This window comes from Arachis ipaensis, chromosome B6 (assembly GCF_059453495.1).
Source record: "Arachis ipaensis isolate K30076 ecotype BB chromosome B6, ASM5945349v1, whole genome shotgun sequence".
Classification (NCBI taxonomy): domain Eukaryota; kingdom Viridiplantae; phylum Streptophyta; class Magnoliopsida; order Fabales; family Fabaceae; genus Arachis; species Arachis ipaensis.
In genome coordinates, this window is record NC_142441.1 from 114,304,380 (window position 1) to 114,332,357 (window position 27,978).

A 27,978-nucleotide genomic window follows, 5' to 3' on the forward strand; every position below is an offset into this window, starting at 1 on the left:
AGGCTATACAAGCGGAGACCTGTCAGCTGAGATAACGAGTTATAGTTTCACGAGTTCCATTTGGAAAGGTTTCGTACCTCCGAGAATTGAGCTCTTTGGGTGGTTTGTGCTAGTTGGTAGAGTTAACACCAAGGAGCAACTGACTAAACTAGGAGTCAACATTCTGGGTGATAGTATGTGTGTACTGTGTACCAACGAATTAGAATCTGTTGAGCATTTATTCCTTAGGTGTGAGGTAACATGGCAGGTGTGGTGCAAGTGGTTGAGGTCACTAGGAAGAGAGTGGGTGATTCCCGGAACCATTAAAGAAATGCTTGAGAGTTGGCATGGCATGCATAATAGACAACAAGGGCAGAAGATGTGGATGACAGTGTTCTTTGCAGTGATTTGGAACATCTGGTTGGAACGGAATGCAAGAGCAAGTCTGGAAGTCATTCACACAAGGACGGTGATGAATTACACAGAATGGCGTGGTGGTGATCTTGGGGGAGGCTGATGTTAGTACTGGGGATGCTAGGGGTGGTTTATTTGTTGGTAGCTCGTTATGATTCTTCTTCTTTATTTTGTATGTTCCACTTTAATGTGTTGAGCTTCCTTTGATTAAAAAAAAAATGTTAAAATAGCAAAATATTAAGAAAATAAATTTGTTTGATTTAAAATATAAAAAAGCATATTAGAAAAATATTATTGTATTGAATGTATTTTACTATACTATGACAAATTAAAAGTAACTTTGTACTTATCAAATTGCATATTATCGATTTTCTATCAGAAAAATAATTATGCGTAGCCTTTATTGAAGACTGATAATAAATGGTTATGCTTTAGCTTTTATTGAATAATAATAATAACAATAATAATAATAATAATAATAATAATAATAATTTTATTCGAATAAGTATTGTTTACTTTTCTTAAAAAAGAGATAACGCATAGATTTAAAATGAAACAACATTTTTATAGAAAGAAACAAAAGTTGGTAGCCAAATAATAAATTATAATAAAACTTTATCAAATAGTTATGTTTCTTTTTGTTTTGTTTTGGTTATTTTGTAAGGATGAATATGAATCAAATAATACTCACACATTTATAATATTTATCCGCATTTAATCTGTAAATTATAGATATTATTCGATCTGCACTCTCATAGAATCAAATTACAAATATTCCACCTGTATTTGCTGATTCGATATGCATATCTGCAAAATAAATAAATAAATAAATGTCTACCTATTTTAATGTTCAAAAATCCTAATTTCCTTACCCTTCCTCTTTTGTTGTGCTTACCCTCTCCCTTGCCTTATTCATTACACTCACTCACCCGTTGCTCTTCTCGCTCACCTCACTTTATTCCTCTTCACCGCATCATCGTTCTGCTTCTCTCTTCCTCAGTCCATCATCGTTCGTTGTTCATTGTGTTTGTCGTTGTTCTTCGCGCGCTCACCGTTCGCATCCTCATTGTTTCACTTTTTGAAATTTCATAATCAGTCCCTCTGAATTCGTTATATTACAACAGAGATTTCATATTGAAGAAGAAATAAACAAGGTATAGATTATGGCCAATTATTCGGTATAGATGCAAGAATAAATCTACACATATAGATTTGTGTTGGAGGAGTATCTGATTGATAAGTGTCGGTTCAAAGGAATACTTTTTGTGAATCATTGAATGGCAGCTATACGAATATCAGTAGGAGTTAGTGATGTGATTTTTGAGATTAAGAGAGGTTGTTAAATTAATTAGAAGTGGTGTCATTAGCCATCAGTTGAGCACATTCATATTATATTGGACTGGATATTATGTGGGCCAAAAAATCTTAGAACAATGTACGTAAAATTTTTTTATAAATAAGCCACAAAAAGTTTCTTGAATGAAACGCTCGTCTAGTTACAATTACTAGCACTACCAATTATACTCTTAACAATAATAATACTTAGGAACACTTAATACTAGTAGTTATAATATTAATATTAATAATAAATATTAATAACAGTACAGATAACAAAATTCATAATAATAATAATAATAATAATAATAATAATAATAATAATAATAATAATAATAATTGATAGTATTAATAGTTGTAACTGGATCAGCGTCTCATTCAAGAAACCTTTTGTTACGAAAAAATTTCTAGGCCTAATAATTTTAGTTTTAAGATTTTTTGGCTTACATAATGTCCAGCTCAATATAATATGAATGTGCTCAACTGATGGTTAATGATACCACTTTTAATTAATTTAATCAACATCTCTTAATCTCAAAAATCACATCACTGTCTCCTACTCACATTTGTATAGTTATCATTTAGACTCAATTTGGATAAACAACTTAATTAAGTATTTAAGTTACTTTTGAAAAATAACTTAAACAATAATAAGTTATTTTGTATTTAGATTTTTAATTCTAAAAGTATTTATTTTAAAAGAAAAATGATAAAAAACTTTTTATTTAAAAGAAGTAATTTTTTTAATTTTTCTATAAATATTAAAATAATTTTTTAAAAAAATATAATTTAATTTTAAAAATTATACCAGATATTAATCGTATATTTTTTTATAAGTTAAAAGTTAAAAAAAAAAATTATATCTAAACGGACCTTAATGATTCGCAAAAATTATCCCTTTAAACTGATACTTATCAATCAAATACTTTTCCAACACAAATCTATATTCCTGCATGTATACCGAAGAATTGGCCATAGATTAGAGAAGAACAGATAAGTAGATCACCATTCGGACCTCATCGACTGGTCTGACCAGTTCGACCGTAAACCGGCAACTTCAACGATTTGGTTCCTCAAGTAATACCAAACATTCAAAAACCAAATGAAAACCGCTGAATCGGTCAGAAATCGGACGGTCAGACCGGATCGGGACCCGGTCGGTTCAAAAAAAAGAAAGAAAGAAAAAACGCGAGAAGCGGCTTCTCCCAGCCCTAGAGCGGTAGAGCCCCTTCTCCGATCTCGTTCCTTCTCCCACCAGAAAGCAGAACAAGCTTGAAGCTTCTCTCTTCCAAATAAAAACGGAAATCCTCGCCTATACCACCACCGCAGGCCGCAAGCAGTGAGCCACTGCCGCCGTTTGTTGCTGTCAGGGGCTTCTCTCCGTCCGTCCGTCCGTCGGCATTCTCCAAAGAAAAACCCTTGTTCGCTCTCACAGTCTCACCAGTTGCAGGCGCGCAGCTTCTTCCTCGAGCTCGGCTACTGTCGTCTTCGTTTTCCTCAGCTCCTCCTCGTGACCTCGTGAGATATTCACCCCCAGACCCAGAAAGCACTAAGCCTCCATCTCTTCTCTCTTCTTCAAGCTGTATCGCCGCCGCCGTCCTAGTGCCGCCGTTCTAGCGCCGCCTTCAAATCTGCTCCAGTCGCCGTCCCCGCTGCTCAACGGCCGTCGCAACTCGTCTCTGCCGTCGCAACTCATCTCTACCGTTGCAACTGGTCGAATCGTCTCAACTGCGTCGCCTCATTTCCACTTCTGTCGCGCCGCCTCTTTTCCGTGGGGCTCCAACCGTCGTCTGTTCCAGTTCCGTCGCCTGTGTTTTCTAGTTCGAGTTCCTCATTTGTGCTCCCTCCCCCTCACCTGTGTTTGAGTTCCAGCCCTAATGGAAGGTGATTTTTGGGGCTTTTTCCCTTCAATCATCACTGTTTTAGACTTTTTGTTCGGATTTGGTTTTATTTCTGGTTAGGATTGGTGATCTGAATCTTTTATTTGGAAATTGATTTTTTGTGCTTTCCTTTTTAAGTTGCTTGTTGCTTCAATTTGAGGGGGATTGTGAACTTTGGTTTAAACTGTGATTGAAGGATCCTTCGCTTGGTTGTTCTCCACTCTCCCAGTGATAGTAGCTACCACTATGTGTATGGAAGCTTAGCCTTTGATTCTTTCAGCATACACGTATCAAGTTATTGTTTTCATCAATGGTGATTCTTAGATATTTCTTTTGTTGCTTTGTTTTAAATTTTCCTATTGGTGTTGTGTTTTAAATGTTTCTTTGATTCTTTCTTTTTCTCTCGGTCAGTCTTTAGTGCTTGCTTTTGGTTGATTGGCTTTGCTTATTGCATGTGTTTGATGATAAATTTTAAAATTTAAATTGATAACTCTGTTATTTGCTTATGCTTGATGAAAAATTGCATTGTCTGTGCTACTGATTTCATCCTTGCTTTTTATTTTTCTCTGTAGTTAAATTTTGTGCTACTGATTCACTGCCCATTCTTGCTTTTTTTTTTTTTCTGTAGTTAAATTTTGTTAAAGTTTCTTGATTTTGCACTGCCTATGTTATTGATTTAGCTCATTCAGTGTTTTTTTCTTTTTCTGTTGTTAATCATTGTGGTAAGCTTCTTAAAATTGGGTTGAAAATTTTGTTAATCTTTGTTAAAGCAGGTTAATTATTGTGCTGACCTTGTTAAAATTGTTAAAATTATGTTTGAAAACTTTGTTAATTTTAGTTAAATTTTGTTAATTTTGTTAGTCTTAGTCTATTTATTTATATTTTATTTAGTAGTTTATTATAAAACGATTATTCCGGTTGAGCTACGGTTGAACCGGTTAGATCAGTAAACCAGTAAACCAGTAAACCAGTAACTAGAACAGTTCGATAACTGGTCCGGTTTTCAGAACTTTGTAGAGAACGAAACACCTCAATTTGCTTCACAGCACAACACAACACTTCACTGTTCGTTCTGATTACTCTTTGAAATTCAATCTTCACCGCGTGGAATGGTCGAGTGTGAGCCCTAACAAACCCCTTCGGTTCCCCACTGCAATTTTCAACATTTGCCACCAATGGACAAGTCCAGCGCCTTGGAGTACATCAACCAGATGTTCCCAAATGGTACCTTTTTTTTTTCAATCACAGATTCGTAATGATTTGTGATGATGAGTAGCATGTGTTCCTTACTATTTGATGTGATATATGTTTTAATTTTGACGAGATTTGAAATAATGTTGTTGGTGATGATATTGTGCAGAGGCATCTCTGTCTGGTGTGGAGCCACTGATGCAGAAAATCCAGAACGAGATTCGCACTGTAGATGCCGGAATTCTAGCTGCTGTTCGCCAACAGGTCTTGATCTCTTTTCTTTTCATCTTCAATTTTGCATCCAATATACAAAAGCAAATTAGATTTCTAAGTAATGCAGTATGGATTCTTCATTGTTGCTTTGAATTATACTTGATCCTTAGGAAACTCTGCCACTGCTGAGTTCTAGTTAATGTTAGCTTTCAGGTTAGATATTCAAATGATTATGCCATTTCCCCTTAAGTAAGATCTCATTTTTCGAGTTATTGCGAATAGAAAAAGACTAGCATGGAGTGTGGTTGAAGATTAGGCTGACTTAACTCAAACTAGACTAAGCTTATTTAATAAACTTTAGATATCGGTTATTAAGATACAAAACATAAAAGGGAGTAAAAAGAAAAGTTGATGTGATGAGAACTTGATGTGGTGCTGTGAAACCATTAATCAAGTTTGAGTCCTGTGGATAAAAAGTGAGCCCAAGTTGCCCCTTCTTAGAAACTTCTTTAAGGTGAAGTGACCTTCTTGATCCGTTACTATCTTACTAAATGTGATTCACTAAGATCACTAAGGTGTTAATACATAAGGAATGTGATTGCAAATTCCCATACCAGATTTTTTAACATAGTTTTCTTATTGAACATAATTTGTTTCCATAATTTCTGGTTTTTGACGCCCTGGCTTCTGTAATTTCAGAGTAATTCAGGAACTAAGGCAAAAGAAGATCTTACTGCAGCTACACGTGCTGTGGAGGTTTGCATCCACTTTATTGTGTTTCTACTAGTTCTTTGTTCAATTGCTTAGATTAGTTCTTTTTAAATATTTATGTTGCATTGCATGTAATTTATTAGCTTGGTATTTTAATATTATTTTCCTTTTTTTAATAATGCAGGAACTTATGTATAAGATCCGAGAAATAAAAACAAAAGCTGTACAGAGTGAAACGATGGTTCAAGAAATATGTCGCGACATTAAGAAATTAGATTTTGCAAAGAAGCATATAACTACAACAATTACTGCACTTCATCGTCTTACAATGCTTGGTAGGTCTTGGTAGTCCTTTTACTCTTGTAAAATCTATTTTAATATCTCCTAAGCTTGCTACTATATTATTTTGCCGTAGCACACATAGTACATGTCTCTAAAGTTCATAGTAACAAACACATACATGGTTATTGTCACAGTTTGCAATGTCCTTGTATTTCTATATTTGTAGCATGAACACTAAATAAACCACTAGACCATTCTTTAGATGAAAACATCTAGACAAATTAGGGGGAATCTTAGCATACACATGAAAACTGGGTACAATATTTAATTGGTTTATTGTACTAACTAGATAGTTTCTTTAGATGCATAGATGTTATCTAATCTTTACTTCAAAAAGCTTACCTATTATATGGCAGTCTCTGCTGTTGAACAGCTTCAAGTCATGGCTTCAAAACATCAATATAAGGAAGCTGCTGCACAGCTTGAGGTATCTAATCTATGCCTGTGACATCTTTTCTGATAACTGTTGCAGTGTTGCTTTTCAAGTATTTGCTTACTACATTAGATTGGTGTCATTATGGTGCTTCTGTTTTTTTTTCTTTGCTCAGGGGTGGGGTGGTTGTGAAACTAATGTATTGTGGTTCTTGATGTCCATGTTCCTGTTGCACAATGAGGTACTGATATTTTCTATTATTGTGTCATTTTATGATGTATGTATAATCTGGGAGTTGGAGATTATGGGTTAAAAACAAGTTATTTAGGAATACAGTTGGAAACTGAGGTTTTGTGGTTGCTGAATAATCTATTATATATAGTTTAGGGATGTGCTTCAATTATATTTTTTACTTGGTATATTAAAAATGTTTAACGAATTTCTTAATTTTCATGTATCTCTTGCAGAAAGAAATGCATCCTCTTTTGATGGACTAATTTATGAATTTTTATATCTTGTTCTTTTCATCTGTCTCAGGCAGTGAACCAGTTATGCAGTCACTTTGAGGCTTATAAGGATATTCCAAAGATCATAGAACTAAGGGAGAAGTTTAAGAATATCAAGCAAATACTTAAGTCACATGTGTTTTCTGATTTTTCTAGGTATTTGTTACTCCCTTTTTGCTATTTCTGAAAATATCTACAGGTGTTGCAATATGAAAAAAAGGATATACCATATTTTCGAATGCTAATATTTTTTAATTTATTTTTCCTCATATTTTGTTTGTTTAAATTCATTAGACATGGAAGTGGTTTGTTTACAAAAAATCTTGTGTGTTAACTGGGTTTTTCTAATGCATGTATTTGTCTCAGCTTAGGTACTGGAAAGGAGATGGAAGAAACTAATTTGTTCCAGCAGTTGTCTGATGCTTGCTTGGTTGTTGATGCATTAGAACCTTCTATTAGGGAAGAGTTGGTAAATAATTTCTGCAATAGGGAGCTTACTTCATATGAACAAATTTTTGAAGGAGCTGGTATTTTTATGTCTCTGTAATGTGAATCTTATGTGTTTGTTTATTCAACAAGCTCTTGTCAAATGTGCTTATATTTGACCTTTTAAATATTTGTACTTCTTTCAGAACTAGCAAAATTGGATAAAACTGAACGAAGATATGCTTGGATTAAGCGCCGAATGAGATCAAATGAAGAGATTTGGAAAATTTTTCCATTTTCATGGCATGTTTTATATCGTCTATGTATCCTATTTTGTAAGAAGACAAGGTATGCTATTTCTTTCTTACAACACTTAAAATATCATATATGACAATATTTGTTATATGCTTTCTCCAGCAAAAGAGGGCATGCCTGTAGTGAATCATTATTCTTCTAGTTTCGTTATGAAGTGACATTATAGTTTATTGAATATGGGTAATTTTATTGCTTCAGCATAGAAACCTTTTCTGACTTCATTTTCCCCACCTGTTTGATATTGAATTTTTATAATCAATTTTAATCATATACCATGATTTTGATGCACCCCCCCCCCCCCTCCTCCTTTAACCAAAATAATAAAAAGATTTATTAAGAGTTTTTCTGAATAATGTGTTGATATGAACTAAACTCAGGTTAGCAATATTATGTATGGACTCATGATTATGATACTTTTTTCTACAGGAAACAACTTGAGGTTATTTTTTCTAATCTAAAGGAAAAGCCAGATGTGGGGACCCTGTTGTTGGTAAGCGATGGTTTTGACTAATCATTAAACGTTGAAAATTGACTTGCTGTTACAATAATTGCTTCAATGGTCTGATGCTATACAACTACACTTTCTTGTCATTGTTTTTTTACCAGAGCTTTTATTTACAAAATAATTGATGGCTGGCTTTGTGATAATTCATTGATGGTGGTAACAATGAATAAACTGTTAATGTAATGTATTTATGATGTGAATTTATGACTCTTATGTGTTAATTCAATGTTTCACTTGTTGATTTCAGGCTTTACAGCGAACTTTAGAATTTGAGGATGAATTGGCCGAGAAATTTGGAGCAGGCACTCAAAACAGGGAGGTTGGGAATGAGATTGAGGAAATAGGTAGGGGAGCAAATTCTGGCAGTAATGCTTCTGATATCCGGAGGAAGTGTGAGAAAAAGCTTGCTGCTCATCAAGGAAGTGACAATGGGGTATGTATTATGAATTGGTGAAGTTTACATTACTTATTCATAAGGAATCATTGAAATCATAGTTGTCTATGACCATTTTGTTTGGTTGTTATGAATAGGAAAACAGTAGAAGTAAAGATTTGGCGGTACCTGGAGCTGGGGTATGGATCTATGTGACTATTATCTATTTAATGTAATCGTTTTGTTGGTTAAGTGTTACATACATATATATTGTACTTCTTATTCACTGTTATCCGAAATTTCTATATCTTGTTAGTCTAATATTAATTCATGGTATTAGAGAAGAAAATCCGACGATGTGCTACATTCTGATTACATCATTTAAAAATTTAAAATCTTCTAATCAAGGTTATCTTTTTTATTTTATCTGTGCAATTGAAGCACTGAAATTGTATTGGACTAATGTAATCTTTTATTTGATAAAATGCTTATGTCTGATTATATGCTTGGGCTTGTCTGGACTCTTATATTGTCTCTCAGTTATTTAATTATTTTATTAAATATTTTCAAATTATCAAAGGGTAAAAGATGGGAGAGAAGAAAATTGAATGTCCCAATTGAAAAATAAGTCAACTGAATTTGATGTAGAAAAAACATTGACCTCTTGGTGTGCTTCCTAGTCTTTGTTGTAATAGTGACTGTCCTCACTTTATTCTTAATGATCTATTTCACTAGGTGCACCTGATAAACATTTTGTTATTTTGGCAGTTCAATTTTCGTGGAATTATTTCATCTTGCTTTGAACCTCACTTAACATTATATGTAGAATTGGAAGAGAAAACACTAATGGAAAATTTAGAGACACTCGTTCAGGTAATTTGGGTCTTGCTTTTTGATATATGTACTCATTGATTTACTTATCATTATCCCTTGATTAAATGTGTCATCAAATATAGGAGGAGACATGGGATATTGAGGAGGGAGGTCAGAATAGTATTTTATCCAGCAGCATGCAGGTGATGGGTCATTTCATTTCTCAAGAGCTTTTAGGAATTCTGTTAGGTAGCTTCTGGTTAATGTTGCCAATATTAGATATGGTTAGATATATAGATCCCCCCTGGCACGGATGAATGGTGGAGCCCCCTTCTTTTCTGATGGACAATTTGTTATTATACTCTGAGTTGACTTGGTTGTTTTGTTGTACTACGTAGTTGTTTCTCATAATCAAGAGGGGTTTGAAGAGATGCAGTGCGTTAACAAAGAACCAGACACTATTTAATTTGTTCAAGGTAACTCTCGAGTTATAGCTAATATTTCTCCATTTCAAAAATGACAAAGCATATGCCTAGAGTTGTTGAATAATTGTTAAAGTTCAACACATGGAACTAGTAGGAGCACTCTATTAAGGGAAAAACTTCACTTTGAGACCTGCCTAATGGTGGTTATGTAATGTAGCCAATGTAGTTGGCTGCGGCTGAAGAGTTAAAAACGGCTATGTGATCTGCACCCTTATTGTCTGACTGACTGTTGGGTATTAAGGAATTCAAAAGAATGCTGTTTGAACTTCTCTGTGGAAATGGAGTTGGTTTTTAGTTGCAACTTGCAACGCATACTGTAATTTAGAGGTCTATCTTTATGATGTATATGATTTTGTTTCAATTCACTCTTAGGTTTTCCAAAGAATTCTTAAAGCATATGCTACAAAGCTCTTTGCAAGACTCCCAAAGGGTGTACTGGAATTGTTGCTGCTGCCACAGGCACGGATGGACAGATAAAGGTATCTTGTAAAGAATTAGCTTTTCATGATTTGTCAGAAGTTAAAGCTACATATTAACTTACTGTTTTATCAAACAACTTTATTTGATTTTTTTTCTATAAACTCCTGGGAATTGTTGTAACAGACATCTGATAGGGATGAAAGGGTGATTTGTTTCATTGTTAATTCAGCCGAATATTGCCATAAAATGGTCAGTAAATTTCTTTATCATGCTTAATTTAGTTCAGGATGAGTAAATGCCAGTTTTACTTAGCCTTGCATATGGCAGGCCGGTGAACTGGCTGAGAGTGTTTCCAAGATAATAGATCATCAGTATGCAGATGGGGTGGATATGTCAGAAGTGCAGGTACTATTATCTTCTCACCAAAATGATGCTTTTCTCTGCAAATGTCATTCCAAGAGAATTGTGCAATCATGCAGGATGACTTTTCAGCTGTTATAACAAAGTCATTGGTGACATTGGTGCATGGCCTGGAAACCAAGTTTGACGTTGAATTGGCTGCAATGACACGTGTACCATGGGGGTACTCTTGAGAGTGTTGGTGATCAGTCAGAGTAAGTTGAATTTCAAAAGAGAAAACAATTAGTAATCTTTGTTCCTGATAAAATTACCAATTTAACAATATTATTTTTCTTACAGATATGTTAATGCCATAAATCTGATTCTTACCACTAGCATTCCTACTCTTGGAAGTCTTCTTTCTCCTGTCTACTTCCAGTTCTTTCTGGACAAGGTAATACCAATTTGATGCATTGAGTTAAGACTTTTTATGTCAACCTTGGTGTTAAGGACATTTTCTTTTTTGGCATGCTAGTTATAATTAATAATTAATAAATTATTCCTTTGAATGTTTTTCTGTTTTGAATATCTTTTTTCTTGCAGATGTTGTAAGGGACTAAATTAGATGGTAAATACTCAATGTTGCTTAATAATGCAAGTTGAATGTTTACATTTAATTCCCATTTATTATCCACAGCTTGCATCATCTCTTGGTCCCCGCTTCTATTCTAACATTTTCAAATGCAAGCAAATATCAGAAACGGGCGCTCAACAGGTACTGGCTGCTTTCTTTAATTGGTTTTTATTTCCTTTTAGTTACATCAAGAGTAAAGTTAAAGCATATTTTTTATGGGTTTGTAAATGTAAGATGGTTTTTATTTTCAACAGTTTTGAACATTTTTTTATTGAGTACAGGATACATAAAGGAGATTTGAAACTTATTTTTTTTCCCTGTGGAACACTTGAAATGTTATGACAACGAGCTGACAAAGCGATACTTTTGCAGATGCTACTGGATACACAAGCTGTTAAGACAATCCTTCTTGAGATTCCTTGCCTTGGTAGACAGGTGATCTAACTTCTGCAAATATTTTTTAGTTATCTTTCCTTCCCTTGGAGCTTAAATCTAGGGAATCTGAACTCCACATTTCATGAGTTGGTGAATTTACTATGCTGTTGTTCCTTTCACTAGTAGCATTTAATTTTTTTTCTCAGCTATAGTTTTTATATAGAAAATATTGATAATGAAATTTTCAAGTGAAAACTTTCACCAACTTTCAACTGTAGACAGAATTAGAAATTGTTATTTTATTTTTCAAACCAAGATGAATAAAAAATTAAGAGCTGAGATTTTATGTTTTGCTTTTTATAATTTACATGTTGCTAGTTATATTCTACCCATATGAAATATTTTGTTGCCTCATTGGTCTTAATTAATTCTCTACTGAATTGGAAGCAGAGATAGACTGCCTGTCTAAACCAACTGACTTTATCATCTTGCACGGGGCAAACAAATCCTTATGAAATTGCATCTGTCATATAATTGTCTATTTCTTGTGTGCTTGTGTTTCTCTCATTACACTTGTTGATTGTTTATTCTCTGCAACAGACTTCAGGTGCTGTTGGCTATTCCAAGTTTGTAAGCCGCGAGATGAGCAAAGCTGAGGCACTTTTGAAGGTTGGTTGTTATTTGGGGAAAAAAAACACCATTATAATTGAAGTTTATTTAGTTCTTTCTAACATGGGTTTGTGTGAATGGAATGTTAGGTTATACTGTCTCCAGTTGATTCTGTGGCAGATACATACCGAGCATTACTACCTGAGGGTACACCAATGGAATTTCAGAGAATACTGGACCTTAAGGTTTTGCTAATTCCTATCAGTTCTTTGTTCAATTCCTTTAGTTCTGATTACTACCTCAAAAACTGGAGATTGGCTGTCTCATCATATAAATGCATAAAATGAACTTGTATAATTCTAAGTTCATGACTAATTTCACTTAACTTATTCTAGCTGAACAATCATAAGTGAATGAGATGCCCTCTTAAGTAAGTGGGTAATTTTCCCAAGCTTGAGGAGAATAACAAGGAAGCATAGTCTTAATTTGTGTAGACTAGACAAAAAAGTGGTTCAAGATTCACTATTTGTAAAGAACATTACATTTTTAGTAAAATAAGACCTAAAGGGAAGTAATCTATTATTGATGACACAAAACTTGCCTGTCGTGCTCAAGTCAAGTGTTGGATCTTATTAAGATACGGACTAGTTTCCAAAGTTGAAAATTCTTATGGAATATGTATGAAACATTAAATTTGAATAATTACCATAATCGTTCAACTTTGTTATTTTCTAGGAATGGTTCATGGATTTATTGTTTATGGTTTTTCAGATGCAGTTGATTTGTCAATTCTTTAATCACTTATGTCTGTTTTCACTTTTCAGGGTCTTAAAAAAGCGGATCAACAAAGCATTCTTGATGACTTTAATAAACATGGCCCTGGAATTAAGCAAACACAGATTACACCTACAGTTGTCCCAGCTTCCCCCATGGCTCCGGTGGTGCCTAATCCCTCTGCCGCTGGACTCATGGCATCTCGGGAGGATGTACTAACTAGGGCAGCCGCACTTGGACGAGGAGCTGCCACCACAGGGTTCAAGCGATTCTTGGCTCTAACTGAAGCTGCCAAAGACAGGAAGGATGGGCCTTTCCGGAAGCTTTTTAATCCATAACGAAGAGTGGGGTATTGAACGAAAGTTTTTATCAGAAGCTTTTGGTTGGTTTTTCGTTGTTCCAAGAAAAACTCTGTATTTTTTTGTTGTAGGTTTATTTTACTCTAATTCTTTTTGTAATTTTACGATCATGTTTATCTTTATTTCACTTTATCAATCGGAGTAGTTTATTAAAATAATGTCTAAGAATATTTATTCCAGGTATGATCATAAACCACAAACATATTCAAAATAGGAAATATAATAATAAAATTGTTACTAATATGAACTAACATCCTTAATATAATATAATTTTTATATAATTAAACGATTTGATGTGAAATTATGAAATTAATATTTCGACAGCTAAAATGTAGATAAATGTTGTCCTTTATATGATAACAAAATAAGTTTATATTGACATGATATATTTATAGAAAATATTTATTAGTTTATTAGCACTATTTAAGTCTATTTTTTAATATAATTTTCACAAAGATGAATTTTGTTCGATAAACAAAAAGTGCAATATTAGAATTTAAATTTTTTATATAATTATAAACTAACATTTTTATATAACATTTTATATAAATTAATGTAGTTATGGTGATATATATTTTTCTCTATGTTATTATAAGCTAAGTGAAATTTATCCTAGATTGGTTATATAAATGAAATTATTTATGATATAAATGTTATATAAATAGATGTTTCTCCTTTGTTATAAAAAATTTAGTTTGAAATAGTAACTTTATACACAACTTGGGAATTTACGTGTTACTACTTATTAGTTTGTTCTAACACTATTTTAGGTTTTTTTTTTCACATAATTTTCACATAAAACAACTTATTCAACAATTAGGACATATTCACTTTAGTCTTCTCACCTGAACCAACATCTTTTATAATATAATTTTTCTATAACTAGTTGTATAATATTAAATATAATTGGGAGCATCATTCGAAGAAAAGCATCCAATGGACATATTAAATTAATACATTTAGAAGACTGTGACTTAATTTGTTATTGATTCATAATTACTCTCTTGCCATTCATAGAATTATTAATTTTGTAATTAAACTCATATTTTTTATATTATTTTTTATTTTATAATTAAATTTTTTTATGTTAAAAATATTAAAATTAATGAAATATTTTTAAAAAAATATGTAGTGAAAATCTAATTAGGTTTTTAATTGTGAATAAAAAATTTAGTTAATTCTAATAATTTTTTACATTAACAAAAATTTAATTACAAAATTAAAAAATATAAAATTTTAATTACAAATTTGATAAAAACTTTAGAAGAAAACAAAAATATAAAAGTTTAATTATAAATTTGATAAAATTATAGAGACCAACAAAATAATTAAATTAATTTCAAATTAGAAAGAAATGCATTACTACATGGCAGTTGCCTGATGCATAATTTAATAACACAGCATACACAACACGCAGTTGCGTACATTTATTTTTACTACAAGTTTCACTCTCGAAGAAAATTGTCACCTTCTAAAGTACGTTTCTGTTTCTGCCCAATAATCTCTGCAATCATGGCAGGTACAATTGTAAGTCAAGCTTTAGTGTCTAGTTTTATTCAAGTTGTTTTTGACAAATTTGCTTCACCTAAGTTTGTGAATTTCATTCGGGGAAAGAAGCTTCACAAGAAGCTAATCAAAAGGTTGGATACTAATCTGTACGCAGTTCAAGCTGTTCTTAATGATGCTGAGCAGCGACAAATCAATGACCTTGCTGTAAAGAAGTGGCTCGATGATCTCAAAGATGCTGTCTATGATGCTGATGACTTGTTGGATCGTGTTTCAACCGAAGCAGGAACAACTCAAAAAGAGGTTAGTACCTTGTTCTCTCGCTTTCTAAATTTTCGAGAGTCCGAGGTTGTTACAAAATTGGAAGACATTACTGAGAGACTAGAATATACTGAAAAAAGCAAAGACATTCTTGGTCTAAAAGAAAATGTTAGGGAGAGCATGTTGTGGAGAACACCATCAACATCTCTATTTGAAAGATCCACTATATATGGTAGAGATCAAGACAAAGAAACCATAATGAAATTGTTATTGGATGATACAATAGATGCTAAAATATCTGTGATTCCAATTGTTGGCATGGATGAGATTGGAAAAAGCACTTTAGCTCAATTGGTGTATAATAAATTAATAATGAGTCTTTGGAGCAAATTTTATCTTAAGTTGTGGATTTTTTGTTTATAAAAATTTTGATATTCAGAAGATCACTAAGACTATGATAGAGATAGTTAATTCAAGTAGCTGTGATATGAAGGATTTGGGTTTTGTTCAAGTTGAATTGAAGAAAAAAGTTTATAGGGAAAAAGTACTTAGTCATTTTGGACGATGTTTGAAATGACAACTATGATGTTAGGAATGATTTTTAGAAGCCTCTTCAACACGGAGTCAAGGGAAGTAAAATTCTTGTAACAACTCGTAGCGAGAAAGTTGCTTCCATTGTCCAAACATGTCTATCTTATCATCTAAGTCAATTAGATGATGCAGATTGCTGGCTGCTGTTTGCTAACCACTCATGTCTTCCATTGGAATTAGGAGAAGATTCAAGTAAAAAGAGGATTGGTAGACTATAAACTCTTAATTGTATAATGGGTATATCAAAAATGCCATTTGGATGAAGAGAAAGTATATGATTGAGACAAATAGCATTGAAAACCAAACTTACAATCTTGATTTGCTGTTCTTGCTACGACAACTAACAAAGAACTGAAAATGAGTAGTAGGAACATTAGAATTCTTTCATCCATGATCAACTCAAATGAAGACAGAAAACTCACATTACTCTTGAAGTCTATCTGTCTTTTGTTGCAAAATAATGAAAATATAAACTTCCTCTAACATCAAGCTAAAAAAAGTCAACAAACTAAAATATGATTTCTTATGATGCAGTTTCTGTCTCATGATGTTAAAACTTACCTGGTAAAACAATTTGAATAATTCTTACATGGTAATATCATTAAGAATTACCACTAGCAAGAAAAACAGGACATTCCTACATCATTTGAAAAGAAAATGTATAAAATGAATTGCCAATAGGATTAAGTCAAAATTAAATAAAGTAAACTTAACCAAATTCAACAAGGGTGGTAAATGGACTAATTTGTTCTGCGCCGCCTACTTAAACGATCCTAGAATACGAGCCTGTCCCGCCTAGTGACGAATAATGGGCCATGCTTTTTTCCCCTTACTATTTCCTTTTTTCTAAAGTAATTCCTAAGTTTAATTAACATTAAAAAAATTTATAATTTCACAATATCACATATCTCGTTTATACTATAAACGTATTAAATAAGTAAGTATCTTGTTTATAGTATAAATAAAATAGTTAAACACATTAAACACTATAAATGAGATAAGACACATGGAAATATGAACGTATCACGTGTGCAAACGTGAAACGTGATTGATAAACTCCATTTTATCATTTTAAATTGTGTTAAAAAGTATGGAGTTTATCAACTAACTTACTCAATTAATTGAGTTTTTCGAATCTTACTTTCGATAAAGTTGTGTGTGAAAAAATTATGCTTTTTGTGCTCCTAATCATTAATTTATTAATCTCTTTTTATGCCATTCGATGCCGTGATTAAATTTAATTGTTTCAAGGTTAAGGTACATCAATGACCTCAAAAGATCGAAAAGAATGGAATGAAGAAGCGAATTCAGAAAGTGATTTAGGAGTGGAGCTTTTTGGTAGCTCCCGTGAGCAAACCGTTCTCGCATGAGCAAGATACTCGCGCAAGTGGCTCTTCCTCGTGTGAGCGAGATATTCGCGTGAACGACATATCCTTGCGAATCTCGTGTGTGTGAGCTTTTTCCCCGCGCGCGAGACCAACCCACGTGCCTAGTTTAATGAAACACATGCATCCTCTTTTTTGTACTTTCTTAAGTCCCTCAATAGCTATTTCTGATGGTATGATGAAGCCAAGATGGAAGGGAAAAGGAGGGACATTCACATACTCGCCACTTTTACATTTTTCTTAGGTTTTTAGTGGGATTCTAGAGAGAAACTCCAACTTTTTTCTAGAATCCTTAGGGTTTTACTTAATTTTCTCTTTAGTTTTAGATTTTAATTTTGTTTAGGTGTAGTTTCGCTCCTATTTTCTTATTCTCACACACTACTTACTTAGAATATTTTTTTAGTTTTTTATCTTGTTATTTTAGTTTATGAACACTTGTTAAATTTTTGTTTACTTTTAATGAATTTGATTTTTTATGTTTTATTCTTGCTTACTTACACTACAAGAAAAATGTTGAGTATCATTGAATTTAGTATTGCAGAGTAGCGGCGTCTTTACTGGCGGGTTTGGCGTCAAATTCGTCATGCCAAATATTGCCGGCGGATTATCATTTTCGATGGTAAATTTGCCGGTAATAATTGGAGGGAAAAAGAGAAAATTAGGTGCGACATTTAGGGTTGGATTTACCGACAGAAAAATCCGACGGTAAACCCACTTATTAGAATGCTGCATTTTGGTATTGAAACATGTTACCATCGGATTTTTTCGCCGGTAAATCCGACGGTAATTATGCCCTAAATTCGAACTGTGAACCCTTTTCACCCCTCATTTGAATCTCTCTCTCTCTCTCTCTCTCTCTCTCTCTCTCTCTCTCTCTCTCTCTCTAACCCTCTCGCCTCCCACTCTCTCTACCCCTCTCATCTCTCTGGCAGCCCCCTCCTTCTTCCCCGTTGTTCGTCATTTTTGCCGTCATCATTACTGCTGCCGGATTCTGCTGCTGCTGCTACCACCGATTCTGCTGCTGCCGCCGCTTCTGTCGCCCTCTTCCTCTCGGCGTTGGTGCTCTTCTTCACGTAATTCTTCTGAACTTATCTTTTTCTAAAATAGGAATAAGGTCTTAGTTGCTATTATAATTTTGATTCTGATTTGGTCTGATTTATTATAATAATTTTGTGTTTGTTATTTTGGTTCTGATTTGTTATTATAATTTTGGTGATGACTTGTTATTATAATTTTGTGTTCGTTATTTTAGTTCTGATTTGTTCTAATTTGTTATTATAATTTTTTGTTCGTTATTTTGGTTCTGATTTGTTATTATAATTTTAGTTCTGATTTGTTCTAATTCTAATTAAAAGATGTTCTGAGGTATTGTTGATTAAGTTATTAAAACACCTAAGTAGTTAGGAACTCAACTTATTAGTTAACTGATTAGGTTATTTTGGATATGTTGTAGCGGCTTTGAAGTTTCAATTTATGATTGAGGTTAGTTGGATTTATAGGAACCATAAATGTGGATACATGGCCAACTTTAGGAGAGGTTATGCCAAAATATTTTTCAAATAATATAAATGTACACAGGATTTGTGTTGTATTTGCTGATTTATGGGATTTAAAGTCTCTGTGAATTTTATCTTTGCTATTACATTATTTTTGTGACTAGTGTTTCTTGATATGCTCTTTGCAGACATGAGGAGAGGTAGAGGTGTCATGGATCAATCTCGTGGTCGTGGTAGAGGGATGGTTTCTATTGGTACCCCTGGGACTTCTCAGTTGTCCTCTTCTACTCCAACTACCCTGGTGACGTCACAGGCAATGGGTGCACCGGACCAGCCGTTCATCATGGTCCCTAACACCAACTATGAGGCTCCATCTACCTTGATGACGCCGCTTTTATCTGCTCAGTAGTCCACTGTCTCGACGACGTCGACTCCAACGGCAGACACTGGGTGCCGGAATCCTCTCACGGATCCCAGCCAGATGCCCCTTCACTACCTGCCATCGTACGGATGACGATTTGATTTGATGGTTTGATGGCATATGTACTATTTTAAGTCTTTTATGTGCAAACCACTTTAGTTAGTTAGTTTAATTTAGTTACACCCAATTTTCTAATTTAGTAGATTTAGGTTGTTAAGATAAGTTCGATTTAGGTTTGAACTGCTGAAAATATTTGATAATTCTTAATTGTTGATGGATGTTGTTGCTTAAGTTATATAATGGCATATAGATGAAGATATTATCTTAATTGAACCACTTATTGTTGATTGATGGATGTTGTTGCTTGATTCTTGATTCTTGTTTGTTGATTGTTGATAGATGTTGTTGTTTAAGTGAATTGTTGATGGATATAGTTATTGGCACATTCTAGTTATAAATGAAACTCTACCAAAATTTCTAAAAAAAATCTAAATGTAATTGAAGTTTATAGATTACTTGAAATAACTTTTTAGTAACCTACTAATCTTAAGTTTTCCATTGATAGGTTTGTGCCAAATAACAATGCATGTATACAGGAGTGTACTATTGTCATCAAGTTGATGTACGAACACCCATGGCCGAGCTATAAGAAGATCTCGGCAAAGACTAGAGAGCAATGGTTTTAAAAGTGCGCGGTAAAAAGTTAACATATTCATACCTTTATATATTCTATTTTGTTTAATTATGTATTTAATTTCGAATAAGTCGTGATAAATATTCTTTCTACAGGAGAAATTTATATGGAACAAGAATCACGATGCCATAGTCAAGAAGATCTTCCACCATCGGATGGTTAGGCGGCTTCAATAGATGTTGGAGGACGTACGTGAGCTCCGCGACCACCTCACCACTTGGCTCCACCCGGATATTAAGAAGGCACGGTACGTTCATTGGGAGACTGACGAGGGATTCAAGTGTTGCCATCTCATGAATAGAGCTAACAGGGCATCGGCCAGGTCGTCAAAGTATACTGGTGAGTTAGCGACTTTCATGATGACAAAGGCCAGGCTGGTATCTAACTTGTTTCATTTTGTTATTAAGTTCCTTTAGTTAGTCTTAACATGTGGTTTCAAAATGTGTAGCCTAAGTCATTGGATCGTGAAGCAATGATGGCGGAGACCATCAAGTATACTGACACCTTGAAGGAGAACAAGGAGAGATTTGCTGATCAGTGGGTTGTGAATCATTATGTGAGTAAACATCATGTAGGTTAAAGGTTTTAATTACCTGTAACCCTACTCATAAAATATGTTGTTACGCAAGAGTCCTACATGCAGAGTTTGGAGGCTCCATCCCAGCAATCTCAGCCTAATGGAGACGACGGCAACAACTCTGCTGCATCAGTCGTTGATCCTGACATGGTTTGGCGTGAGGAAGCATCTACTCTTTACAAGAATCTTGTCTATAGGCTGGGATCATTCTTCACCGACAACCTCCGCACATCCACATTGAAATATTCATCAACCCCTGCTACCAGTCAGTCCGTCGATCCCGAGGACGGCGTCGATTTGAGCAGGTGCTACTTCTCACCAAGAGCCTTCACTAATAGGCTCAACAGCTGCGGGAGTCTGAGGAGAAGTATTAGACAATCCTCTCACACATGACAAACCATGATGACATTAAGCTGGAGTGGAGGCGGAAGTTGGAGCGGCTTTAGCGGATGGAGCGCAACATGGCACCGTACAACGATCAGATGCGCGTTAGAGGCAGTGTTACTACTGGTGCCAGTGGTGCTGTTGGTGGTAACGACCCTACTGGAGGTGCATAGGCATCACTGCCTGGGCCGTCCCATCAGCAGCAAGACCAGCGGGACAATGACGACAACAACTATCAGGATCTTTAGTGACTAGGTTTTTTGATACAATGTTTGATTGTATCATATCATCTATTATTTGACTTTACATTTTATTTGTACACTTGATAATTTAACATATTTGTCTTCTATTATTTAGAATTTAACTACTAATTGTGTAAAAAATAAATTTAAATAAAAATTTAAAATTTGACCATTAATTTCATAAAAAAAAAGTAAAAAAAATTGAACTTACCGTCGAATTTACTGGGAAAAAAAATCTGACGGTAACGATGCGGGAACAAAAATGGTTCGGTACCAAAGTTACCGTTGAAAAATTTGCTAATAACTGACATCGGATATTCGTAGCTTAAAAATAAAATTCCGCTGCTAATTCTGCTGCAAGTTACCGGCGGACAAAAAATTTTGACGGTAAACATTTACCGGCGAGGTTTATACCGTCAGATTAAATCCAACGATAATCTTATTACCAGCTGTTTATTTTTGTTTTTTCGCCTATAAGTTTGACAATACTCAGCGTTTTTTTATAGTGTTAAGATGTTTTTGTTGCTTGCTTGAATTGGGTAGTTGTAGATTTTATTACTTTTGCAATTTATGATACTTTATTTTATGCACACTAAGTGTTTGATAAAATGTCTCACATAGTTATAGAGTAGATTTTACATTCTTAACTTGGGTTGAAAAATTGGGTGACCTTGAGTCATTAATGCCAAAGTTGATTGATAATTTAGAGATATTAATATATATTATTTCCACTAATGCAAATCTTTTACTAATTCAACTAGTAAGTTGGTTAGGACTTGTGGATTAGGGTTAATTAAGCCTAATTGACTTTTCTTAATTTGTAGAGGCTGACGAATTAGGTTTGCTCTTTGTAATTATCATATTGTGGTTAGTGACAAGGATAGTGATTCTTAACCTTAATTGCTCTTAGTTATTCTCTTGACCTTTAGATATTGCTTGCTCTTTTAAATTCCTTGCTATTTAAATTTCTGCCAGTTTCAATCAAACCCCCAATTTTTCTCATAGCCATGATTGTTTTGAATTGTGACATTTTAACTAAATTTTGAAAAGTATTGAATTCCGATTTAAAGCTATAATTAACTTGATAATTTACTACTACGGAGTTTAGATAATTTTGAAAAGTATTGTGACATTTTTCTCATAACCCTCACACTCATTTCCCTTATAATTTACTACTACAGAGTTTAGATAATAATCGGATGTGATAACTATTTCAGAAGAGATACTATTTGATAGAATTATAGCAATCCTCTTAAAACAATCTAAGAAAACATGGTGAGTAGACAATCAATCTATTCCTAGGATAACATCTATACCATTCAAAGGTAGTCATATTAAATCATGTACAAAAGACTTATCCCTAGTGGAAAAAGGAACCTTACGACATACTAAGCTAGTCACAGGATTTTGTGCAATAAGAGTATGAACAATTAGATCATAAGCCATTCTCTAAGAATCCAATCCCAACTTAAATGCAAAATCTATCGATATGAAAGAATGTGAGGCACCTGAGTCATACAGTACAGTTAGGGTTTCATTCTTGACAGAACACGTACCTCTAATGAGGGAATCAGCTTCAGAAACATCCTCAGCTTTCATAGCGAATACCCTTCCTTGCTGTTGGGGTCTAGAAAGGACAAGTCCAACTCTTTGTCGTTGGAAATCCCTAGCGATATTTCCTTGTTTACTACAATTATAGCAAACTCCTGTTCCAAATTGAAAGAGTCTATCTCCATAGTTTTTCCTATACTTGGTACATACACGTCCTAACTGGTTTTGCTGTGGTTGCCTTTCCAAGTCTTGTCGCAAGTGATTGTTAACTATGGTGTTACTAGGAGGCTACCTTGTAGCCTTGAAGTTCCTTCCTTGAGGGGCAAGATTACAGTTGAAGTTCCTCTGCAAAAAGTTGATTAACCCTAATATTGTGGTTTATCTTGTGTAGAATTTGGAGGGTTTTTATCAATATTTTTCACACTTATTCATATAAATTGCATGGTTTTGTGTTTCTTTCCTAATTTTGCTTCATGGTTTAAAACATGCTTCTTTAACCCTAAAACGCCAATTTTTAATCCTCTTTTATGACCATTCGATGCCGTAATGTGTTTGCTAAGCGGATTTAAGATCTATAGAAGGTGGAAAGGAAGCATGCACAAGTGGAAGGGACATGAAGAGTGAAGCTTTGGAGAATTGGTGGCGACGCGCACGCGTGGTTGATGCGCACGCGTGGACGCATGCAGCTGGGACTCGCGCACAAAAGCTGGCGCATTCACGTGGTGATGCGAAATCCCATCGATGCGTACGCGTGACCGACGCGTACGCGTGGCCTGAGAAGTTCATATGACACGCTGATGAGCGGATAATTTATACGCTTTTTGGCATTGTTTTTAGTATGTTTTTAGTAGAATCTAGTTACTTTTAGGGATGTTTTCATTAGTTTTTATGTTAAATTCACATTTCTGGACTTTACTATGAGTTTGTGTGTTTTTCTATGATTTCAGGTATTTTCTGACTAAAATTGAGGGACTTGAGCAAAAATCAGATTCAGAGGTTGAAGAAGGACTGCTGATGCTGTTGGATTCTGACCTCCCTGCACTCAAAGTGGATTTTCTGGAGCTATAGAACTCGAAATGGCGCTCTTCCAATTGCGTTGGAAAGTAGACATCCAGGGCTTTCCAGCAATGTATAATAGTCCATACTTTGCCCAAGTTTAGATGACGCCAACTGGCGTTCAACACCAGTTCTCTGCCCAATTCTGGCGTCCAGCGCCAGAAACAAGTTGCAAAGTGGAGTTCAACACCCAAACGGGCACCAAAACTGGCGTTCAACTCTAGGAATAACCTCTACACGTGTAACACTCAAGCTCAGCCCAAGCACACACCAAGTGGGCCCCAGAAGTGGATTTATGCATCAATTACTTACTTCTGTAAACCCTAGTAGCTAGTTTATTATAAATAGGACCTTTTACTATTGTATTACACATCTTTGGAATCATCTTTGAATCTTTGGACGCCTGGTTCTTAGATCAGAGGGGCTGGCCATTTGGCCATGCCTGGACCTTTCACTTATGTATTTTCAACGATAGAGTTTCTACACTCCATAGATTAAGGTGTGGAGCTCTGCTGTTCCTCAAAGATTAATGCAAAGTACTACTATTTTCTATTCAATTCAACTTATTCCACTTCTAAGATATTCATTCGCACTTCAACCTAAATGTGATGAACGTGACAATCATCATCATTCCCTATGAACGCGTGCCTGACAACCACTCCTGTTCTACCTTCGATTGAACGAGTATCTCTTAGATTACTAATACAGGGGGCCGAGTCCGAGATATTGGGATCTTCGTGGTATAAGCTAGATTGATGACGGCATTCATGAGAATCTGGAAAGTCTAAACCTTGTCCGTGGTATTCCGAGTAGGATTCTGGGATTGAATAACTGTGACGAGCTTCAAACTCGCGAGTGCTGGGCGTAGTAACAGACGCAAAATGTAAGGCCCACATCGGTTGGAGAGGGGAACGAAGCATGCCTTATAAGGGTGTGGATACCTCTCCCTAGCATGACGTGTTTTGACGAGTGAGTGTGGGGGCTTCGGCTATCATCCCTATCGTCAAAGGCAAAACCGTGAGGCCTTGTGTGCCAAAGCGGACAATATCGTGCTAGCGGGTGGTCTGGGCTGTTACAGATGGTATCAGAGCCAGAGCTCGGATCGATGTGCCAGCGAGGGCGCTAGACTCCCTTAGGGGGGTGGATTGTAAGGCCCACATTGGTTGGAGAGGGGAACGAAGCATGCCTTATAAGGGTGGGATACCTCTCCCTAGCATGACGCGTTTTGACGAGTGAGTGTGGGGGGCTTCGGCTATCATCCCTATCGTCAAAGGCAAAACCGTGAGGCCTTGTGTGCCAAAGCAGACAATATCGTGCTAGCGGGTGGTCTGGGCTGTTACACAAAAGGATAGTAAATCCTATTCCAGTATGATCGAGAACCTCCAGATGATTAGCCATGCAGTGACAGTGCATCGGACCATTTTCACAGGGAGGAATAGGATGCAACCAACGACAAAGGTGATGCCTCCAGACGATTAGCCGTGCTGTGACAGAGCATTTGGATCATTTTCCCGAGAGAGATCGAAAGTAGCCATTGGCACCCGTGACATCCTTACATAAAGCTAGCCATCGAAAAGAGTAAGATTGATTGGATGAAGATAGCAGGAAAGCAGAGGTTCAGAGGAACGAAAGCATCTCTACACGCTTATCTGAAATTCTAACCAATGAATTACATAAGTATTTCTATCCTTATTTTAGTATTATTTTCGAAAACCCCATTATTATTTTATATCTGCCTAACTGAGATTTACAAGGTGACTATAGCTTGCTTCATATCAACAATCTCCGTGGGATTCGACCCTTACTCACGTAAGGTATTACTTGGACGACCCAGTGCACTTGCTGGTTAGTTGTGCGAAGTTGTGAACCATGGTATTGGCATCATGTTTTTTTGGCGCCATTGCCAGGGAAAGAAAGAGCAATGAATTTTACATAATCAAAGTGTAATCACAATTTCGTCCACCACACGCACGCGTGGCCGACGCGCACGCGTGATGCCCAACACGTTACATCATTAATGAAATCATGGCTGGCGATTTCTGAGAGGCTCCAGGCCCAATCTGAGCACAATTCTGCATGGAAAAGACCCAAGGAACCAAGGGAAAAGGGGGGGGACTCACTCATACACATGATTTTAGCTAGCTTTTGTTCTTGTTTGGGGGGTAGGGAGAGAAACTCTCACCTCTCTCTAGGTTTTAGCCTTCTCAATTTCAATTTCACTTGGATCCTTTAGTTAGATCTGTATTAATTTAATTTTACATTGCTTTAATTTGTAGATCTCATCCTCCTACTCTCATTTAGTGTTTTTATTGTTCTAGAAATTCGTATATTAGATTTGGATCTTGTTGAGATTGATTTCTATTATTGCATTGAGGAATTTTATTTTCATTGTTATTAATTGCTTTTTTGTTGTTAGTGTTTGTAGTAGATAGCTTTAATTTGAATTATCCCCTCAATTTCATAATGCCTTTTACTTGTGCTCACCAAGTGTTTGAGGAAATGCCAATTGTGGTTATGGAGTAGATTTTCACTCTTGGCTTGGGGGTTGAGCAATTAGAGACTCTTGAATTGTCAAAGTCTTTTGTTGATTGATAATTGGAAGTTGCTAGTTGATTTGAATGCCACTAAATCTAGTCTTTCCTTAGGATTTGACTAGGACTTGTGGACTCAAGTTGATTGTATCCACTTGACTTTCCTTTATAGTTAGAGGTTAACTAAGTGGAGCAATGGCCAATTCTTGTCACAATTGATGGATATAATGAGGATAGGAATTCCAATTCTCACCCCTAGCCAAGGATTTTATTTACATTGATTGATTGACATCCACCATTGTTAGCTTAATTTCTTAGTTTCCTTATTTCAATTGTTAATTGTTCATTGCTTTAGTTTCATGCTCATTTACTTTTCTTGTATTCAAATCCAAAAATACCAAGAGAACTCCTAACCAATGATGTGCAACTTAGGGCAACTCCTAGGGAGAACGATCCGGGATTCTACTCCCGGTTATTGATTTTTAATTGTGGTGACACATTTTCTAACTTTGGTGCGGGATAGCTTGTTGGTTTAGACTATACTCACGACGGAATTTTATTGGTAAATTCTAGACCGACAAATATCTCACATCAAGTTCTGACACCGTTGCCAGGGAGTTGCATATGTGTGCCATGTTGTTGGTTAGTGTAGATATGTTGATATGTGAATACTTGCATTTTCTTGACTGTTTGCTAGTTTAATTGCTAGTTAGGATTTAACTTTGTTTAGTGTATTTTGTTGTCATGAGCTATATATCTCCTTCGTTGAATGATGCGTTCACTACCGGATCCGAGCCTAGCCCCTTTTGATCCGGAAATCGAAAGAACGATACCACATCTTAGGCAAGCTCAGAGACGGATAGCCTTTGGAGGTGGTGAAGGGGTTTCTACCAATTCACCAACCTTATCCGAGGTTGAATCCGAAGCATCATTTGAGGAAGGAACTATCTACTCTTCCATTGATATTACTAATACCTCTTCCATTGATTTAGGTACCGATACTATGGCCGCTCCAAGAAGAGTCACTCTTAAGGAGGTGGGTGCTCCGAATTTTGTTCTTCAACCGCTTCAAGTGCGTCATCCAGATTTGAATGCTAATTTTAAGCTCAAAACCGCTTTGATTAATCTTCTACCCAAGTTCTATGGTCTTCCTGCTCAAGATCCTATTAGACACCTTAGCGACTTTCAAGGTGTATGTTCAACTACTAGGCGGGAGGGTTTCGATGAGGTTGCCATTTGGCTATATGCCTTCCCATTCTCTCTTAAGGGAAGAGCTAAAGAGTGGTTCTACACTTTGTCCGATGATATTGTTGCTAATTAGGATTTGCTCAGAAGGGAGTTTTTAGACAAATTCTTTCCTCCAGAGGTGACGGATATGTTAAGGAAGGAAATTTCATGCATTGTCCAAGGAGAATTGGAGACTCTCTATGAGTATTAGAAATGTTTTTGGAAACTTCTTGACTCAAGCCCTCACCACATGATTGACACTCTAGTGTTGATTAGTTACTTTTGCCAAGGAATGAAACCTCAAGACAAGATCCTTTTGGATGCTTCAAGTAATGGCTCCTTGACAAAGTATAGAACAACGGAGGAAGCATGGCAACTTATCACCGATTTGGCCGAATCAACCCAACATGCGAGACAAAGAAACAATCATCCAAGGGCAATAAATGAAATTTCTTCTAGTGGTGAGACCGCCGCCCTTACCAAGACCTTGGGAGAGATGACTAATATCCTCAAGCAACTCCAACTCAATCAACAACAACCTCCACCCCCTCCACAACAACAATGTCAACAGTTAGTCCCTCAAAGAGTATGCGGGATTTGTGCTTGCTATTCTCACTATACTGATGAATGTCCACAACTCCAAGAGGACAACACTTTGGCGGCTACCAATGCTTATTACAACCGT

At 35.4% G+C, this 27,978-nt stretch overlaps 1 protein-coding gene and 1 pseudogene across 4 annotated transcripts; both read left to right on the forward strand.

The window, feature by feature from the left end:
• The first annotated feature begins 2,921 nt into the window (after nucleotides 1-2,921).
• On the forward strand, nucleotides 2,922-13,526 carry LOC107604713 (vacuolar protein sorting-associated protein 53 A-like; annotated as a pseudogene). Its single transcript, XR_015885925.1, has 25 exons — nucleotides 2,922-3,612; nucleotides 4,616-4,832; nucleotides 4,969-5,063; nucleotides 5,712-5,768; nucleotides 5,908-6,058; nucleotides 6,422-6,492; nucleotides 6,976-7,100; nucleotides 7,311-7,471; nucleotides 7,577-7,718; nucleotides 8,112-8,175; nucleotides 8,438-8,623; nucleotides 8,722-8,763; nucleotides 9,332-9,436; nucleotides 9,520-9,579; nucleotides 9,775-9,852; nucleotides 10,234-10,340; nucleotides 10,465-10,530; nucleotides 10,609-10,686; nucleotides 10,761-10,895; nucleotides 10,981-11,074; nucleotides 11,318-11,395; nucleotides 11,627-11,689; nucleotides 12,230-12,298; nucleotides 12,388-12,483; nucleotides 13,063-13,526. The product of XR_015885925.1 is annotated as a vacuolar protein sorting-associated protein 53 A-like (transcript).
• A 1,256-nt stretch (nucleotides 13,527-14,782) lies between these two features.
• Nucleotides 14,783-21,053, forward strand: LOC110263432 (uncharacterized). Of its 3 annotated transcripts, XM_088489632.1 has the most exons (8): nucleotides 14,783-14,898; nucleotides 15,035-15,180; nucleotides 16,981-18,187; nucleotides 18,799-19,114; nucleotides 19,597-19,726; nucleotides 19,821-20,064; nucleotides 20,174-20,281; nucleotides 20,369-20,995. In XM_088489632.1, the coding sequence occupies exons 7-8, from the start codon at nucleotides 20,198-20,200 to the stop codon at nucleotides 20,693-20,695; spliced, it is 411 nt and encodes a 136-aa protein (XP_088345758.1). In that variant the 5' UTR covers nucleotides 14,783-14,898; nucleotides 15,035-15,180; nucleotides 16,981-18,187; nucleotides 18,799-19,114; nucleotides 19,597-19,726; nucleotides 19,821-20,064; nucleotides 20,174-20,197; the 3' UTR covers nucleotides 20,696-20,995. The 3 variants fall into 3 exon arrangements, 1 of the variants encoding a protein (XP_088345758.1); XR_015885771.1 differs by having other exon boundaries at nucleotides 16,987-18,187; nucleotides 20,174-21,053; XR_015885772.1 differs by lacking the exon at nucleotides 16,981-18,187 and having other exon boundaries at nucleotides 20,174-21,053.
• Nucleotides 21,054-27,978: the final 6,925 nt, after the last annotated feature.